This window comes from Lissotriton helveticus, chromosome 12 (assembly GCF_964261635.1).
Source record: "Lissotriton helveticus chromosome 12, aLisHel1.1, whole genome shotgun sequence".
Lineage (NCBI taxonomy): Eukaryota > Metazoa > Chordata > Amphibia > Caudata > Salamandridae > Lissotriton > Lissotriton helveticus.
Window position 1 is genome coordinate 806,713,999 of NC_136073.1, and position 18,659 is coordinate 806,732,657.

Genomic DNA, 18,659 nt, shown 5'->3' on the forward strand with positions numbered 1-18,659 from the left:
GTACTTTGTGTGCCCTCTTAGACATGAGAGCCCGTCTCGGATGTCTCATATCAGTAGAAAAGAAGCAGCCCCAGTCAACTTTGAGGATTGTCCTAACACTTCATAATATCACTATAGATGTATAAATTATACGCTATTTGCAATTTACCATACCGTTTCTCATTTACCAGCACTTGAGTTACTCAAACGTGTTAAAAAACTTGGAATTTACTTAAATAATCCTAAATTTCTTGTGTCTGCTTTTAAAGTGTTATTTAATATACTGCTCACTTTTTAAAACAGGATACTTTTCAAGAGGCTTTCTTTAATGGAGTTTCAAAGGCTTTCCAAATGTTCACATTTATCCACTAGGAAATTAGGTGATACGGGGGATCTACCAAAGTGGCTAGGGATGGTCAGGATTATACCTTTGTGGCTCTACAATCCACAACTTAATCCATCCAGAGCATTTGCATCACTGACCTACATGTTCTTCAACCTACATTGCAGGTTCAGAATCCTTTGTAGCTACTCATTCCATGATGAACTTTACACACCCACAACTTAGGAATGCACCATGATTCAGAAAAGAAATCCAGAAGAAAAAAATGCCAGATGTGTTCGGTACATGATCATGCAGAATGTGTATTTTCTTGTGCACCATCTCAATAAAAATCCTTCTGCTAAATTGTAAAAGCTTATGTTCTCATTTGGGAGATGTGCTCCCCTGCATTCCATAAATGTGCAAGTCTGGCCAAGGCTCGATGGCTGGAACCTTTTCCAAGAGATGATGTACACCATTGTAATTACAGCATTTTAAACCTCTTGTGCAGGATAGTGCATCCCAGTCGGACAAGAGGTATTTGAGGGCAGAATCACACTTGGACGTTGAAAAGATAAGATGGGCCAAGCCTGTAGGACATCTCAGTAGGTTAAGCATGCAGAGGTCAATGATTCAAAGTTCCATGAGTGAACGGAGCTAAAATAAGAGCTGTTGAATTGAGTATCAATACTTATTATAAACGCACTAATGAACAATATAATTCAGTTTGAAGGGAGGTCTATGTAAACTGTAAAAATTATTGATAGGCTCCATATCCATGGGGCGAGGATGTGGTCCATCAGCAAGACTGCTGACTTTGGTGCTGGAAACCAAGGTTCGAGTCTCGGGGCCACGTCCACATCCTGTGATTCTGGGCAAATCACTTAATCTCCCAGTGCCTAAATGTGTCCTGGTGTAACGTAACCAGCGCTCATGTAAAGCGCTCCAATACCTTCAGGTCGAGTTCGCGCTATATAAAATCTGCATAAAAAAAAAAAATAACGCAGTATAAACTCTTAAAATCTGGGACTGTGGGATGAGTGGAGGTCTTCAGCCTGCCCCAATCAATGAACACATTAATCAAAGAAGTGATGGTTAAGAAATCTTTTATAAAACAATGCAATGTGCAGCAACCAAGCATACACAAGAGCATACATTTATACAAGTGTTTTACAGTCTAAGTGATGAGGTGCTCAGGGCAAAGACTCCACCTCCACTTCAGGAAAACCACAGAGCTCTTGTTCCAAACCTGTGTGCAGACCACTTCCGGGTCTCTTCGAGAAACCAGCGTTCATCTTACTCATCTCCCAGTGAGTCTATATACAACCTACTGGCACTCAAGGGTCCCAAGAATCAAAGTGATTTTACCGCTTTTAAGTAGACAAAGCATACACCAATGAACAGGAACTTCACGTTATCTCACGTTCCAATGGGCTACTGATCTCACCAATTGAGTTCAGGACCATAGTACGAGCTCCACAGCGGTGTGAGGTACTCTGACGAAATTGGAAGGGTCTCCGAAGGCACCTACACCTGATCCACCGAGGCAAGGGCTTGAACAGTTACTGGCCTGGGCTGGACCTGCCACAGCCACCTGGAGATGCTCTATTTAGTCTTCTAAGATGTCAGCAAACATTTTCCGCCGCTTGTTCTCAGCCACTTGGTGCTCATCCCAGTCTCTCCTGCGTTTCAGAAAGTGGGTGAGTGCAAAGTTTCTGACGATGTGATAGCCGAACGGGTCTCTTAACAGCTCTCGCTCTTTGGCAGCTGAAACAAGACATCACATTTTACTTTAGAACACAAGGGAACTAAAACTAAAATAGTTAACACAAGTTTCGAAAGATTAATAAAAGTCAGCGAGACAAATAAGAAAGTGCCCTTTTACAAATTAAATGTATTGCCTCGGGGCTAATAATCAAAATGTAATTAATCATAGCTGAAAGGGTGAGAGATAATCTCAGAAAGTAAAATTACATTTTAAAGTAACTATTTAAATACTTTCAATTTCATCATTTAATCATTGAACCATATAATAGGTTAATCTACCCAACATATAAATGGCATCTGATTATATAATGTTCTGTTTTCAGCCTTCTCCAGAACCACCCTGTCCATGAATTTTCAAAACGCTCACTGTGCCAAGGGATTCAAGCTATACTTCTCTGACCAGTCTAATAAGGCTGAGAAAAGCCTACGCTGGCTCATGTTTCCAACCCGAAATGTCTTTTTGAATTGAGGTGGACTGTTTCTAGGGGAAGACAACGACGGCTGATTTACATACGGCTGGTTCCTTCGAAGGTGGCATGGTGGACAAAAACAAATAGATTAACTGGAATACAGCTCAAGTAATTAATAGTGGCTGAGATTGATTCCAACCATTGAAGAATTTAAGTTATGGCTTTTTCTTTTTCTCACTATGGTAATAATCAAAGGCACAAAAGTCTGCAACATCTTCCGTGCACTAATGACTATTTCAGACAAGCATTTTTCATTGACTACTTCCGTTATATTTAGTCTTCTTGAGCAAGCATGCAAACGATTTGCAAATAGTATTAACTGTTTCACATCACCAGCCACGTTGGCACGACTTGAGTTGTTCAAGAATGTCCTGTGATCTACTAATAATAGTGGGACTTGCGGTGGCTAAGAGAAACATAGCCCAGAGTTTGGGGGGGGCACGTGAGGTACCAGATATTCAAACCGGGGCGGAGGACATGAATTGGTGCAGAGAAACAGGTGTACGAAAGAAGGGGACGTCTGAAAAAATGGGAAGGGTTGTGGAGCTTCTGGCAACGATACATGGGTACAAAGATAAATTCTTGACCACACGCAGAACGGAGTACGGGTGTAAGCTTGAAGAGTGGGCGTGTATGGGATTGGCTCAAGAGGGAACAATGGACAGATTACTATTGGTGTGGGACACTTCTATTCTGGCAATGTTGATGACAACAGAGGCTGTTGATGTTTGTTTGTTTACTTGTTGCAAATTTAATAAAAAGATTCCCCCGCAACCCCAAAAAAAGATTGTCCTATCATCGTGTTTGTGGTATCTTAAAATGGATGTTCATCTTGAAAGGCTTCATCACTAAAACCTTCAGAAATACCAAAATATCTGCTAATTAAGATAAGTTTGCAGAAGAGGTGGTAGAATACTGGCCCCATGACTATTATGGTTCAATATGTCTTCTCTCATTATTCTGGTCTCTTCTTGGAGGCTCTGATATAGGTCATGTTGCAAAGTATTGTTTTTAACTTCCTCTGGGCATTTCTCTTAAAGGAGTCAAAGAGAGGTCTCTTCTAACAGGTATCCTCGCTTGAGTTTTTTTAAATATACTGGGGGGGTATGTGTTGAAGACCATTTTTCCAGAGAGAAGTCAGCCACAGATGTGTCTTTTCTACAGAGCACAGCAGAGAGTGGGACAGTCACCCCGACATTGAAGCCAAGCCTATCCCTTGGTGGTTTCAACATTACACGCATACTTGTCTTCCTATACCTCAATGTCAATTTATAGATGAAAAGGATTGCCTTCTCTTTGATATCCAATGCTTAAAGCTATTCTGGTTATGGTTTCAGGTTCTTCTACATCACAGGTTTGACGCAAAACTTGGCAACATCGAAGAGGAATGATGGCAAAGACACATTTTCATTTGTTTCACCTTTTCTGAGAATTAGGATTCCAAGCAGAGATCAGAAACAGTTCCTGACAGCACTGAGGTGGAAGATTTTGGCACACAGAGAACAACAACCTAAAGTTTCTTTTGACTCTGGAATGTTTCCTTGGGCTCTGAGGCATATCCCTTTATGATCCCTTTAATATCATTTAATGTTCTTTGGGATATGTTGTAGCATTCTGGGCATTTCTGTTGAGAGGGACTGTCCAGAAGGCAGAGGCACAGAAATTGCACGGTATGATTACATACGTGATGAAAAAGTTAACGAAAATTCAAACGGAAAGAAATGTTTCTGTTGCATAACCAATTAAAGCCATTAAAGGCCAACTTAAATGAGAAGATTAGATTAATTGCTGGAAGGCACAGTTCAAAAAATGTTCTTCTGAAGCTGTGCTGCCTATTTGCCATCTTTCTTAACGTTCTACTCTAGCTGGCTCAGAAAATGCGCCACCGAATCAGAAAAAAAAACCACACATTTTTCCTTGTTAGTGTTCCAGAATCCCACATTTACACAGATCTTTTCAGAATTCATTAAATCAAATGATGGAGAGGTACAAAACATTACATTTGGTTATTGTGCACATTTAACGTGTTAAGCGTTGCAGGATATTACCTCTTTAATTTACAATGACATTTGAATGAGGGTCAGCAAGTGTTTTCTGAGACTCCGTGAGGAATGCCTACGATCATTCTTCCATTACTTCCTTTGTTCAGTATGTAAGTGTTTGGAGTGCTGCCTGTCTGAAAATGTTGTACATTCTTGTAGAGTGCACTGGAAGAATCCATTTTTGTACAGCCACGGGGTTTAATTATATTTTTTAACCTTTCTGACACAGGTGGGCTCTTAATCTGCTTCTGAATCACAAGTTTAAGATCCAAAAGTAACACCACTGTGAGCGAGTAGCAGAGGAGGAAGAATACAAGATTTACAAAGAAGGAGACATGAGCAGAGAATGTTGGCTAAGGAAAGCAGATCCATTTCACATACCGAGTTCCTGGGCCATTTCCTGTTTCACCCCCAAAGTAGCAGCATTCCAGATTCTGTCCAGAACACGACTGCCATATTTGTTGCATGCCAATTCCACATAATGTCCCTGTAGAAAGAAGTATTTATCAATTCAAGAATATTATACAACCAAAATCCATGTCTAAGTGATCAAGGACCTATTAATAATGAAAGTTGTCTTCATGGGTGAGACTAACCGTCAACTTCCTGTGAACTTTCTTCTTTTTCTTGTCCGGGATGGAGTCCGTACTGAGTAAGGCATCAAAGACATGGCTGCCTGCTTGGCTACAGGCCAGTGTGACTAAATCCTTCTCAGTCAGAGCCGCGAGGCTCAGAAAGATTGGAGTGGGATCTTTGAAGTGCAGGAGCTGCTGCAGCAGAAGGGAGCCATGAAAGTTCACTTCACCAAGACATTTTTCATCGTCTGCCTAGAAAACAAGCAAAGGATCTTGGTTATTCAAACTCTCCGACCACCTCAAAAAATCCACCTTATTTATCCAAGAGCTCTGTGACCATCTTAAATGAGCTACCATTCACAAACTATCTACATAATGTAAATGAAATGTCATTAATTTAGCTATATGACCGGTTTCACCTCCTAACCCATGAACTAAGTCATCATATTAGGATATCCACGAAGCTTAACAGAAATAAATGACTAGCTTAAGAGTGTTGCAGTTTCATGAAGCTACATAGAAAGGAAGGGAGGATTACCTTTTAATGAGGTCTTGGACCAATTTATAGTATCTCTTTCATTAAGTGGACTATTGGACCAGCTTAACTTGTGGTAACGGATCAACTGACTACATTTTCTCATTAGCGAAGTCAGCCGGCCTGCACGAATAAGGTCTACGTGACTTAACTCTATGATTATCTTCACTCATATATCCCATTAATTGATTAAATGAGCTACTGAGAGAATTGCAAGCAGCATGAATCATTTAATGATGTACATTATACAAATTCTATGGCCAGTAAAAATAATTGGAGCACATTATACATCAATGACTTTTATTTCACATGCCCAAAGGGACACAATACCTCTTAGAATTTCTGCAGCAAATTCAATGTCCAAATCAGTGTTCACAAATACTATTATAATTCTCCATCCATGAGCAACATTAACCCAATATTAACCCAGCTCTAGAGTCATTCTTGACTTTTGCAATTAATCATATCCGGACGACCAGGCTCTTTGCAATTAATATTTCTATATAAATTTCACAATTATATATAGATGATGATTCAAAAAGGGTGCAGAGGTGATTCTTATACTATGGAGATAGTGTAACCACGAGACTGAAGCACTGTAGAAAAATGTATAAATGGTTGCAACTAAATTAATTTTGACATACGCTTGAACATTTTAGAAGACAAAATAAATGTCTAAATCTTGCCTTGAATATAGGATGAATACAGGTCAAGTCTAATTTTCCTTTGTTCTAATAGTGGATGTTCTAATTTGTGATTTCTTCAATGTAGTTGTAGATCTTGTACTCAGTCTGCTATGGTGAAGTTAAAACCTTTACAGAAAGCAGATGCTTGTGTTCTTGCTTGATTTGTGTTCCCCAAAATTAATGTAACTGATGTTTGGACTTTTAGAGATTGCTCCATGAAATCAATACAACAACCTAAAATTTGGTAAATGGATATTTTAGATCTTTATGGGACACAGGCGATTTAATTGAATTAAAAGCATGGTATAACCACCTGACTAGATCTGGTTGATTTTGAAGATCCCGACAGATCTCTCCATTCCAATTGATTATTCTCTTGTATCATGATCATATCACTGATTCACATGAATGGATTGTTTTGGAAGTACAGATTAAAATTAACCTACTTAGCAATTATTTCTGATGACAGACTGTTTAAATATTATTTTTGTATAAAATCTTGAGCATAAAGTGGAAACTGTGCAGCATGCCCTCTTCAATTTCCAGTCATCGAGAAACACAGCTGCACGGCTCCTGTTGGCAAAACATTTTATAGCTTGTTGAAGGAAAAAGATTTCCCAGTAGTGTCAGATCTTGATAGCAAAACCCATTTTAGCGTTTAATCAGCTCCTTACAAATATATCACATACAAAGGTTGCAACTTGGCATGTAGCTCATCTTCGCCATTTTTCTCAGGATTAGCATTTTTGTGTTTTTTATTCTAAAACCACTATTAAATGTCCAAGTTGACTTGCAGGATTAAGTTGGGCAACAAACGAAATTAATCCAATCAGGAGCAACATTTGAAGCTCAACTGTGGGGGCCTGTGTTCTTGTGTGGATTGGAACAAGAGCTATTTCTGAGCATGCAAACACTGCAACCCTCACCATAAATACGAGACAAACAAGAAAATTAATAAGGATTCCTAAAAGGGGTGGGAAAGGAAAAGGAGACACTTCTAACCTGATGCTCCGATCTGGTGTCCTCGTCCTTGAGGCCGTAATATACTTCATAAGCCAACAGTGAGAGTAAGAGTGGCGCACAAGCGACCTGGCGGGAGGCGGGCTCCAAGCAGTGAAAAGCCTGACAGGTGATTACAATGAAGAGGAACAGTGTCAATGTATGGGACACACTGGAAGGACCAACTATTCAGCGATGACCCAAGTATTGCAAAAGCAATTCTGAGAAGCCATAAAGCACAGATGTACACACAAACCAGCCCTTGCGACCACAAGTAAAAAAGAAATATGCAGCTCTTCAAGTACTGATTTGCACTGAGAAAAAAACACATGGCAAGCAGAAGTAGCAACTCAAAATGTTACCCCTGCACTGAAGAGTTACAGTTAGAAGCAGTGAGGCTCCTTTCAAACACAATGGTACAATTTAAGTAGTAGCAATAAAGTCATTCATACATCAAAAGCATGGCTACAGGCAGTAGTGCGGGTTCAATCACACAAGACCAGGAACAGCAATACACGTTTCTCTAATCCCCACAGAAGACCTGCAGCACAGGCACTAATGCCATCTTTTCACACCCAGAGTAGATGCAGTACATGTCGCAGAGGTGCAAGCATCAATCCCATAAAAATGCAAAAACACACATCCTGCTGGAAATCCATGCAAGCTTCACTTGCAAAGCTGAGAAACAGTGGAATCTAGTATCACATGGCTGCCCTTATATTGTGTATTTATAAAGTTTTTTACTGTCACAGAACAAGCAATGAGTGGAATGGAAAAGGCTCAGAAGGTAGGATATTCCCATTTTCCGAGCACAAAGACGATTCTACGACACTGCAAAGACACTAAACAGGGGCATATTATTTCCACATACCTCCATGAGACGGGCCACCATCTCTGCCTGGCGGCACTCATGTTTTCTGCAGGCTGATACAAGGGCAGTGACAACTCCCATGTGCCCTTTGGCCATAACATCCTCGACTCCAGGAGATAGTTCATCAAATACCTTGGCAAACTGGAGGAAACACATTAGGATGAGGGAAGCTATCAGATTGGGATACTAAAAATCTAGGTCAGTGTCAAAAGGACCATTGTCAAACTGCCATCACGACTAGATAAAAAGGCACAACCTTTAAATAGGAAAACAAGCATCAACACAGCTAGCGACTCACATGCTGGAAAGCAGCTGTGGCCTTTAGATGGAGATGCAACTATCAATGCATATGTGACATTGGGAGGGAGATGCGTTCTAGAGGTATGACCAAGAGATGAAGTAATCAACTAATATCCGCATTCACGCTTAACTTAAGTGGGAACCATAGCCAATCTGTAACTCATCATGATTTAGTATTAACAAACATATTAAGTTATATACGAAATGGGCATTTACACAACAGCTGTATCAGGCTAGGAGAACATCCCTGGTAGACCCTGTACATTGCGCTCACCAGTTTCTTGCTAGGCACGGCTGCGATGAGCCTCTGGATGGTGTAATTGGCGATAGAGTGGGCAGACAGAGCTAGCAGCTGCCCCTGGAACTGAGACTTGAACAGTTTTTTTAGCTGCTTCTTTCCTGAGATCTCAATAATCTTCTCCAGAAGGCGGCTGGTGGTCTGGTCCTTCAGGTATATGGAAAGTGGGCTGGAGGGGAGCGTGAAAGCGAGTCATTGGTTGTGTTCTTTAAGGTACTTATGCACGCATGGAACAACCAACATCTTTGCATTACCCTCACAAAGGTGAGGACCGACAATTACTAAAAACGGATTTTAATACACACAAACTCCATTCTTATCACTCAGTTACGAAGGCTTGAATTCAGCTGTAGCACTCCAAGCATATACAAGTACAGTATGTACACATGTGAGTGGCCAAATAAAGCATCCCAGTAAAGGCTAAACCACCCTTGCTGGTTTTGATAAGCTTCCTTCAGTTGTATAAAAATTAGTATGTTCGATTGTACAATAACTCGTTTTATAAATCAAATAAACTGGTTCTTGTTTACAGAAATTAGTGTTTTTTTACAATTTTGTATAAAAGACAGTCCAGGTTTTGAGTGGAACTAAGCTAGATTTTTGTTCCGAGTTTGTCCCCTGTCAGAGTCTACCAAGAGAGTCAAATTTACAGGCCATGCTTTGGATGTTGGGTCAGTGAAATTTGGAAAATGGTTCAACTTTAAATATCCTTGCACAAACAGAGCACGTATAACAATGGAGGCCAGACATCTTCTAATGGGTGTGAGCAGACGCCTCAGTTTTATCCCTTCTAAGTACATCGAGCCTCAGCCGTGTACGGTGGTTCAAGCCAGGATGATTGTGAGGACCAAGGCAGATTAGTCAGTATAGCCTTTCCTATTCCACTGGGGATCATGCCCAGGCTCTGGTTACTGAGACCAGATGCTATGACTATCGCCAACCACAGAAAGAAGAAATGTACAACTGATGGCACCACCAAATAAAGATACGGTGCAACAATAAATATTTTAAACCCGCACATTCAAACGTAAAACCCTCCAGAACTAGCGCTCAAATTGCAGTCCTTTCTCTCCCAAACATACTATTTTCAACCTTGATCTGCCCCTTATTGTCCTGGCGCATACAGGTCAATCGTCAGCCAACGCTGAAACATGATACACATTCCTTGCTGCCCCAATGTATTACCACATGCTGCCAACATTCATGCAGGATCTGGGCAACGTGTTGGTATAGGTCTGCATTGTTTCGCACAGAAACAGATTCGTTCGCACACGGTCATCCTCTAAAAAGTGCCCTCATGCCCTGTGGAACTCGCCTGCTCTACATAATCTGATTTAAATAAAGAAATACCTGCATTCTGCTGAGGGGTTCCGCGATGCCAGGTAGCTGATCACATCATCACACAGCGTGCAGCAAACCGCAGGCAACTTCCGGTGAAGAACCTGCAGGGCCACTTGAAGCCCCAGGCTAGCAATTTTTCCTGTTATGAAGACTGCAAAAAAAAACAAAAAGAATCAAAAATCCATTAAAAGATCACAAGCTGGTGTTTACAAAGGACAACACAAAAGGTGGTTAAGGCAAAAAGACAAAGTGGAGTAGAAATACATTTTTGGAAGCAGGAACCATGGACGTCAGTAACTTGAGAGCATATTGCAAAATCAGTGGGTCAAAACCTAGTGATCAGTAATAATGCAAAATGTTTTTAGAGCATTGCAAAGATGGTACATTTGTCAGGCGCTATATAGATAAATGCCTGCTCCGCAATTACACTGCCTATCGACAAATGCCGACCAAATAGCACTGGTGATAGGAATGGATACTGTTATCAGCTTAATCTACCTAAAGCACGCAGAATAGATTCACACGTATATAAATCTAAAGTTGGGGAAAAGAAGAGGAACATTGTACTTCGCTTCTGTGTTTAACACCTAACAATAGCCAGCGCATAGACAATAACAAAAAAATTCAGCAGTTATGAAGATAGAGCTCGTTTGTTAATGCAAAAGTCATTCTGATCTCAATCAATCAACAAAAAAGGGCCCTTTAGTCAAACAAAGATTTGGGGAGCGGAATAGAATTCAAAATCAAGTTTCTTCATCAGGGAAAGAGCACCCTTTTCATTTTTCTAGACTGAACTATTGAAATGTTCATGCGCAGTTCAGACAAATGGAGTCAACATCCAAAATGGGTGAGTTAGGCATCATGGTAGAAGGTGCATGTGGAAACCAACTGCTGACCGCCGGACAAAGGAAAGACGTAGAAGAAACGGGCAGAGACTGACAAAAAATGCACATGGCAAACTTCATATGGACGGAGATTATGGAAAAATCTCCCTGTGGACCTCAGGCGTTCTCCTTCATTGATACGATTCAGTAATTGTTTCAAACCAACCTCTTCACATCCTTTGCTGCCTTTACATCCTTCCTTAACTGAGACAATGTGTTTGCAAAATTTCTATTGGCACAGACTGCTTATCCACTGTGAACATTGTACATATGCCTACCATTCAAAGATGGACAACCTGTGCCATGCAAGATCACTGATGATCTCTGTAACTTCAAGTCTGTTAAAGAGCTGGCTGTGACAGGCAATTTTTCTACTGGATCGAAAGGTATAGGAGTGAATGCTGCGAGCATACGCTCTTAGTGTAGCCTCAATGGTTGGAAGGGGTGTACATACACACTGTTGAGAGGCCAGGGCTCTTTCTTTATTCTGTTGGCTAGATAAGCAGGTTAAAGGAATTATGCATGAATGCTAGCCTTGGAGGTATGCTCTTCATGTGCATTTACATTTCTGAATGCTGACCCAGTCAAGAAAGCAGGTGGGGGGAATTTGGTGATGATCTAGTTCATTTACTACAGGAAGGCCTGAAATAAAAGAGGAGGGTGCCGAGGCAGTTCCTATATCTGGCCCGCTGTTGTCAAAAATTGAGTTGTCAGTAGAGGAATGTGCTACATTGGAGGTGGAAAGAGGGATCTTCTTCTGGTTCTGCACTGCACCATTATTTGACAACACTCATCTGCAAATGTGCAAGGGATACACAATAATCTGGGAAAATGCTAAAATTCAGCCTTGTGATGCCCTGAAGATCTTGAATGCTACATAAGGCATGGACGTGTACACCAAACGTGTAAGTACGTTAGAATGTTTTAGTCTTGATGATATGTCCCTAATCCTCCCCTACCTCTCCAACCCAGACACATACACAATATGCTATAGATATGGAGTGTTACAGCTATGGGGTCACATGCAGTGTCCTACAAACATGGATTAACAGTAAAATCCCTACTCCTTGCCTGAAATGTGCCAAATATCGGGGATTTTTCAGTGGCCAGGCTTTTTCCATCTAATGAAATATACTACAGATCTGAAATCTTTAAGCCAAAAGGTCCTCACCTGACATATCAAGTTCTAAAGATCTGGAATCCTCCAGAGAGAAGGCTTTGCCTCTCACCTGCAATATTCTCTTTGAAGCAACTGCTCAATTCCTGCAGTTCTTCAAGGAAGCTCTCGGGAACTTCAAAGTCAGCGGCTTGTGTGCCACCCGTGTTGAGCTTCTTCTCTAGGGGAAGGAAGAATAACGTGTAAGCGGGCGGCAACAGAAACAGTGCAAGAAATTTGGATGCAAAAGACTTTGAGAGAGTGAGAAAGGGCAATCAATGCAGAAAGAAAATACACAAGTGTAACCATGAAAAAGTATAGAAGACCATGTGACTGAAGAAATACAAAAAAAGATTTAGTGTGAGGACAATTACGTGCAACAGAGACATTCAACGACAAAGTATGTGAAATCGCATGAAGGACTTGGTGAAAAGGATTGAAGCATGCAGATGCAATGAGCGTGACTGATAAAGTGTGCAAATTATGAGCTTTGGAGACAGTGAAACAGGATCTTTGGAACATATACAATAAAAGTGAGCAGGTTAGTGTAGTAGACATAACTAGAGAAACAGTGGGTTCGAGACTGTGTGGCAGAGAAGCCAGCAAGTGAGAGTGTAGATTGTGCACACCTATTTTCAAACGTAAATTTAAACCAACCAGTTTTTCTCTTAAACTATATTGCGTGCACGTGTGACCAATGTCTGCCTTACATGTGTATCGAAGCAAAAATTGGCACCAAAGGGAAACCTGGTCTCAAACATGCACAGCTTGAGGGATAAATACAAATAACTAATCTGTTTTTACATTCAATTATTACAATAAATCAAGTGTTTTGTAATGTACGTATTTCATTTAATGTATATTATACATTCTTAATATCAATACGCATTTCATACATCACCATTAAATCATCAAATGATGTTTACACGCGATTGATCGGAATAGTCGGTATCGTGACTAGAAATCTTTGTATGCTTCGGCGCGAGAACAGGAGGTTGGAGGGACACAACAACCATCTGAAAACAGAGTTGTGTGTATAGTTTGGAACTAGGAGGTTGGAGGTTTTCAACGCGTAGCGGTGGCAGAGTGACGCTTGGAGTTCGACGGTGCCATCAGTTGTTAAAAGAATCATTGCGTTGTGGAGGCTCGATTTGGGGTGATCCACAAAGGTATTATCCACCCTTGTACAAGGCAGTGGTTTACGGTTCTTCATGTATTTCAAATTTTTGCCTCTGACGAAGGAACAGGTTGTCCCGAAATGCATTGGGCTTCGTCATGTTTGGATTTTGTTCTTTGCATTTCTTTATATAAAACAAATGGGTAAACATCATTTGATGATTTAATGTTGATGTGTGCAATGCGGATTGATATTAAGAATGTATAATGTAAATTAAATGAAATACGTACATTGGAAAACACATAATTTATTGTAATAATTTATTGTAAAAATGGGTTATTTGTATTTATCCCTCAAGCTGTGCATGTTTGAGACCAGGTTGCCCTTTGGGGACCTGGCCCATTTTTGCAGAGAAGCCAGCAAGACACATAGGGAGAGCCAATAGAGAAATTTGGAACCGAGTAAGGGTGTGCGAGATACCGAACAACTGAGGAAGCTTATGTTTGACCCAAGAACATAAATTAAATTGCCAATAAAACATCACGTTGGCTTGGAGTGGAGTGAGAATAAAACGTAAAATTTTGTACAGCTCTGTTCCAGGCATAAGGGCTTCTGTTGCAAGGGCCAACTTGTGCACGTTAATTAGGAATAGACTATCAATTTGACAAGGAGGGGGTTCTTTTTTCTTTAAAATGACACTTCTTAACCTTGTTTTTCCTCCAATTGCCACACTAAATAAATAGGCTTCTTACTTTTGGTCTCCATTACAGTGAAAAACTTACCTAACCTCTTGGTTTTTGGGTACTGAACTATCCAAAGTCTCTTTTAAATATTACATAATTTGGATAAACAGTCTTCTGATTTAGCTCCTGCAGTCCCGCTTCTCATTGAAATGTTTACTATAGTTCCCTTTAAGCAATGCAACTAAATGTATTCTTTATATTTTCTTTGCATTTATATTATAAAAGTGCTCCGAGGCCTTTGGACCTTGTTCGCTCTATATAGAACATCAACAAAAAAAAATCAACAACACTAAGTGCATGTCATAACGTTTTGGGGCTACTGAGACATCTGCTTACTTGAGGCTGTATGCCCAGGGTGTCCTTTCTTCGCACCTTCCTGGTTTAGAATTGTACCCCCCAGGACCTGAAACAGAGTCCGCACCACAAAGCTGCCGTGTGTGTTCTGGTTGTAATCCAGAAACTTTCCCTTCACATCAGCAGATAGCTTCAGTATGAGGGATTCCAGAGTATCAGAAGTCTCCTCTTCGTCCTCTTCCTCCTCTTCGTCCTCAGATGGCTGGCTCTGCTCTTGCAGCCGTGGGAACTGCAGCAGGGTGGTCTGCATAATGTGGGCCCCACTGCGGTGGCAGCAGACCGAATAGAAGTCCCTGCTGAGGGCGGACAGGAAGCGCAGCAGCTGGCGCCTTTGGGCCAAGACCAGCAGCTTCTGCAGCACCAGGCTGCCGGTGATATCCGTGGCTAGAGGGAGCTCATTCTCTTTCACCTCTTCAAACACATTTTTCACAAACAGCACTGGAGACAGAGGGAAAAATAAAACAAAAGCATTAGAACTGTGAGAAATCACATCATAAATACAAAAATAGGGCTTTACTGGTAAGCAGTTTAAATATTTTACAACATGCTGCTCTCGCCCTCTCCCCGTCAGCTGCAGCAACTCTGACGCGGCTTCTGGTCGGTCCACCCTTTCAATGATAAACTCTCATCACGGAGACACTCCATTGGCACGACATTGGCAGCGGAGTTCTGGTTGGTGTCTCTATCCAATTTCGTGGCCATGAGGTACCCAAAGGGTGCCGCCAACCAGTTTTTCTGTATTTTGCCTTATAAAAGTGTTTTTGGGAGCAGGAAGGTTGGACACAAGTACAGGAAATTATTGTGGATGCATGAAGAAATTCTCAATCATGAGGAATCTGACATAGTAGGGTGCCTTTAAATGAGGATTCTATTGAAATGTTTCCAATTCAATACCATCAGAATTTCGTCCAATGCCATAACACTTGTATCACCAGTCTTCTTTTGTTGTATAGTTATTGATCATTTTCTACTTTGTCCCAATTTGATAGAGTCCCAAGTCACGCTAACGGATTGTGGCGCTGCCCCCGATTTCCAAGTCATAGCTAACTATTTTATATACATCTCTTTTGAATGGTGTTCTATGGGGCGAGGAGGAGGTCGAATCATGCTCAGCTCCTGTATCGTTACCAGAATGATGTACAGTGTTGTTCGTTAAAATGATATAGTTATACACAGAAGCGTGCTGCTACTTTTATTCCTTCTTCTTATATGACAGAACACACAGGTCAGATCTCTTTGGAGGAGCCATGTTCATGATCAGTGTGTACATCATATAATTGAATTTTTCCTTCTTTGCTTTTTTAGTACCAGCTTAATAAGACATGGAGATCAAGTACACATATATTAGCTGTATCATTCAAACAATTTATTTTACTTTCTATACCATGCACAGGCACCACACATTCTAATAGAGGGACAGCAGGAGCAAGCGCATGGCCCAAGAGACAACACTCCAGCAAAAATTCATGATCATACCCAAAGTGGCAACCACCTCCAAGTATTTCGCAAAGGCAGAGAAGAAAGCAATTCTAACTTCCTTCTGGGAGGGGGGTTCAAGAGAGAGGGGTATTTCTTGTTCCACAAGTAATTGTGAAAGAGGGTCTCAAATAGTGCATTTTACAAAAGTATTTAATCATGAACCAGCTAAAAGGCTGTAGGTTTTGAAGGGGCATTGAGGAGATGTACTAATATTATCAAACAGGTCTGACCCTCCCGATAGATATTAGGTACTCGCCCACCCAAATAAAATGTTGAGAAAATAGGAAACCTGTCAGCACAATTTCCCTAAAAGCCAACGGTGCCACAGGCACTTCAGAAAATGCATTTTCATAAGCTCCTAATTTCTACATTTCACATTTTATCATTTTTTCCATCCAGTCTCTTCTAAAAACATTGACTATCTCGCAAATATTATTTGAGAATATCTAGTTGCATTTGCATTTTTTTTTGTTTACCTTAAACATCATCTTAGTTTATGAAAAACACATTTTTCTATGTAATACTACCAATTCATTTTGGAAAAATAAACTAAATTTCCACAAAAAAACGTCCATGCAACAAAAACAAGCATTTACAATGCAATGGTCTCGGCATTGTTAAAGTTAGAGCTATTGGCATTGCTCATGACATTTTTTATTTATGTTTTTGTTCTTAAAACATATAAAGAAATGGCATTGTCATTTACAATGCCAACAGCTTAATCTCTCGCAAGTGCGAGACCTATTGCATTTGCACCCACACACAGAGCCACCCACAAAGCCACCCACACACACACACACAGAGCCACCCTCACACAGACAGAGCCACCCTCACACAGACAGAGCCGCCCTCACACAGACAGAGCCGCCCTCACACAGACAGAGCCGCCCTCACACTGACAGAGCCACCGTCACACAGAGCCACACAGAGGCAAGAAAAACAAGCATTTACAATGCAACGGTTTCGCCTTTGGAAATGTTTGAGCTATTGGCATTGTGAATGACAAACTTTTTATTTATGTGTTGGTTTTGAAAACAGCGAGGGTGGAATACGTGAGGCAGGAGGAGTGGCATTGCATTCTGACCGACGATCAGTGCTTTAAATGGGAAAAAATAAGTGCAGGTACTCATTAAATTGAGCTAGGGGCGTGGCTAGTGGGCGGGGTTAGAGGCGGAGCAAGGCATGATACAAAAATACTTCTATTGAGTATTCATTTTACCCTTTCATTTCCTAGATAGTGGTCTCAAACTTTCCATATGTGCAGATTAATAGCTAAAACCCTGAATGTGCGAAGCCATCAACAGTACTTTTAACACTTTCAGGCTAATAATCAATGTGCTCTAGGGCGAGAGAGACTCTGGCACTTACATTGGTGGCGGGACAGAGCAAAACATAAGAAATGTATCAATCTAAACAAAATGTGTTAACTGATTTCACAAAATGAAGGACAAATGCCAAATGTTCATATTTCCTTGTTGTGTACTATTTAAAGCTTCTTAAAATAATAATTCTAATGTTCCTACTTGCTTGCATCTGGCGTAATCCTTATATATACACAAGAGGGCACACACACAAAAAAGCATTCCTTGCATTTCTTTTCAAATACATCCCGATTCTGTTCGTCTCAAACACACACTATCTGTCTTCACATCTCAAACCTAGCGATCCCTCCCACACTCACCTCTCTCCCGTTTGTAGCTAATTCTGTCCCCTATTGTATCTTATCACTCTCTACCATCACTCCTTATATTTCTTTTTTTTGTGTTCAAAATATTTTACTCCTTCCATTTCTAATCTGCCCCCTCCACGCCTTTCTACCTCTTTCCAGAACCGTCTGGACCTCTTACATATCTTTGTCTGCGCTTGCCCCTTCTGCCTTTCTACCTTTTCCTACTTTAAACTCTCTGCTCCTTCCCCCCTCACTCTTCACCTTCACTCACCCCCATGTTCTCTCCTCTCACCTCGGTAGAAAGCCCCAGGGCCGTAGAGCTTCCAGTGGCAGACAGTGAATACTGCAGGGTCCCCAGCGCATGCAGAGTCCAGCAGGGTAGCGGTCAGGGAGAAGAACAATACTGGCCTCCCATGGGGAAGTCATTTGACCTCCCACCTCACCTGAGCGCCAGGGAGCCCACTACCACGTCCTCGTCCATCATGGACTCAATGTCCCAGCAGGTGGGCGGGGTGAGGTTGATTTGCAGGGGAAACAGAGAGGAGAAAGACAATCAGATCCCACTGGGAGGCCAATTGGTGAAAATGGCCCTTTGTACCAGCATTCTTATAAGGCACCAACAAGACGACCCAGCGTCAGGCCGCTAATTGGCCGTTCAGGCCCCATCAGGCAGCCTGCCAGTTGTCACAACACAATAATACAGACTTCACGGCCAACATGCTGCCAAAAACCGTCAATCAGCTGGCCCTCGGGCACCAGTCAGTGCCCACGTTATCAGTCAGAACCTGAGTACCGGTACAGTGGAGAAGTGCCGGTACTCGGCTGGGTAAAAATAAAAAGTGCTGGTACTCAGTAACGGCGAGTACTGGCCCATTTAAAGCACTGCCAACGATTCAAACTAGGGCTCAAGTCGCCCCAGCTCTGAAAAACCTGCAACATGGCACATGCGCAGTAAGAGCATGTGCCTATCTGCTGACGCTACCTGACCCTCGCGCAAAAAAGGGTCAGAAAATATGCAGGATGATTGTTTCTGCAGAAGGTAGGAGTCACTATTTAATTACAAAAATAACGG

The 18,659-nt window shown here is 41.4% G+C and overlaps 1 protein-coding gene across 2 annotated transcripts in view; it reads right to left on the bottom strand.

Moving 5' to 3' along the window:
* Positions 1–1,390: 1,390 nt before the first annotated feature.
* Positions 1,391–18,659, bottom strand: part of NOP9 (NOP9 nucleolar protein) — a 41,092-nt gene continuing 23,823 nt past the window's right edge. For both annotated transcript variants that reach the window (XM_078669111.1, XM_078669110.1), the window contains exons 3-11: positions 14,422–14,877; positions 12,299–12,406; positions 10,195–10,336; positions 8,821–9,013; positions 8,247–8,387; positions 7,379–7,498; positions 5,177–5,407; positions 4,962–5,067; positions 1,391–2,068 (exon numbers count right to left, since the gene is read on the bottom strand). In XM_078669111.1, coding sequence (XP_078525237.1) covers positions 1,911–2,068; positions 4,962–5,067; positions 5,177–5,407; positions 7,379–7,498; positions 8,247–8,387; positions 8,821–9,013; positions 10,195–10,336; positions 12,299–12,406; positions 14,422–14,877 — 1,655 coding nt within the window. In that variant the 3' untranslated portion in view covers positions 1,391–1,910. The remainder of the gene's footprint in view (positions 2,069–4,961; positions 5,068–5,176; positions 5,408–7,378; positions 7,499–8,246; positions 8,388–8,820; positions 9,014–10,194; positions 10,337–12,298; positions 12,407–14,421; positions 14,878–18,659) is intronic.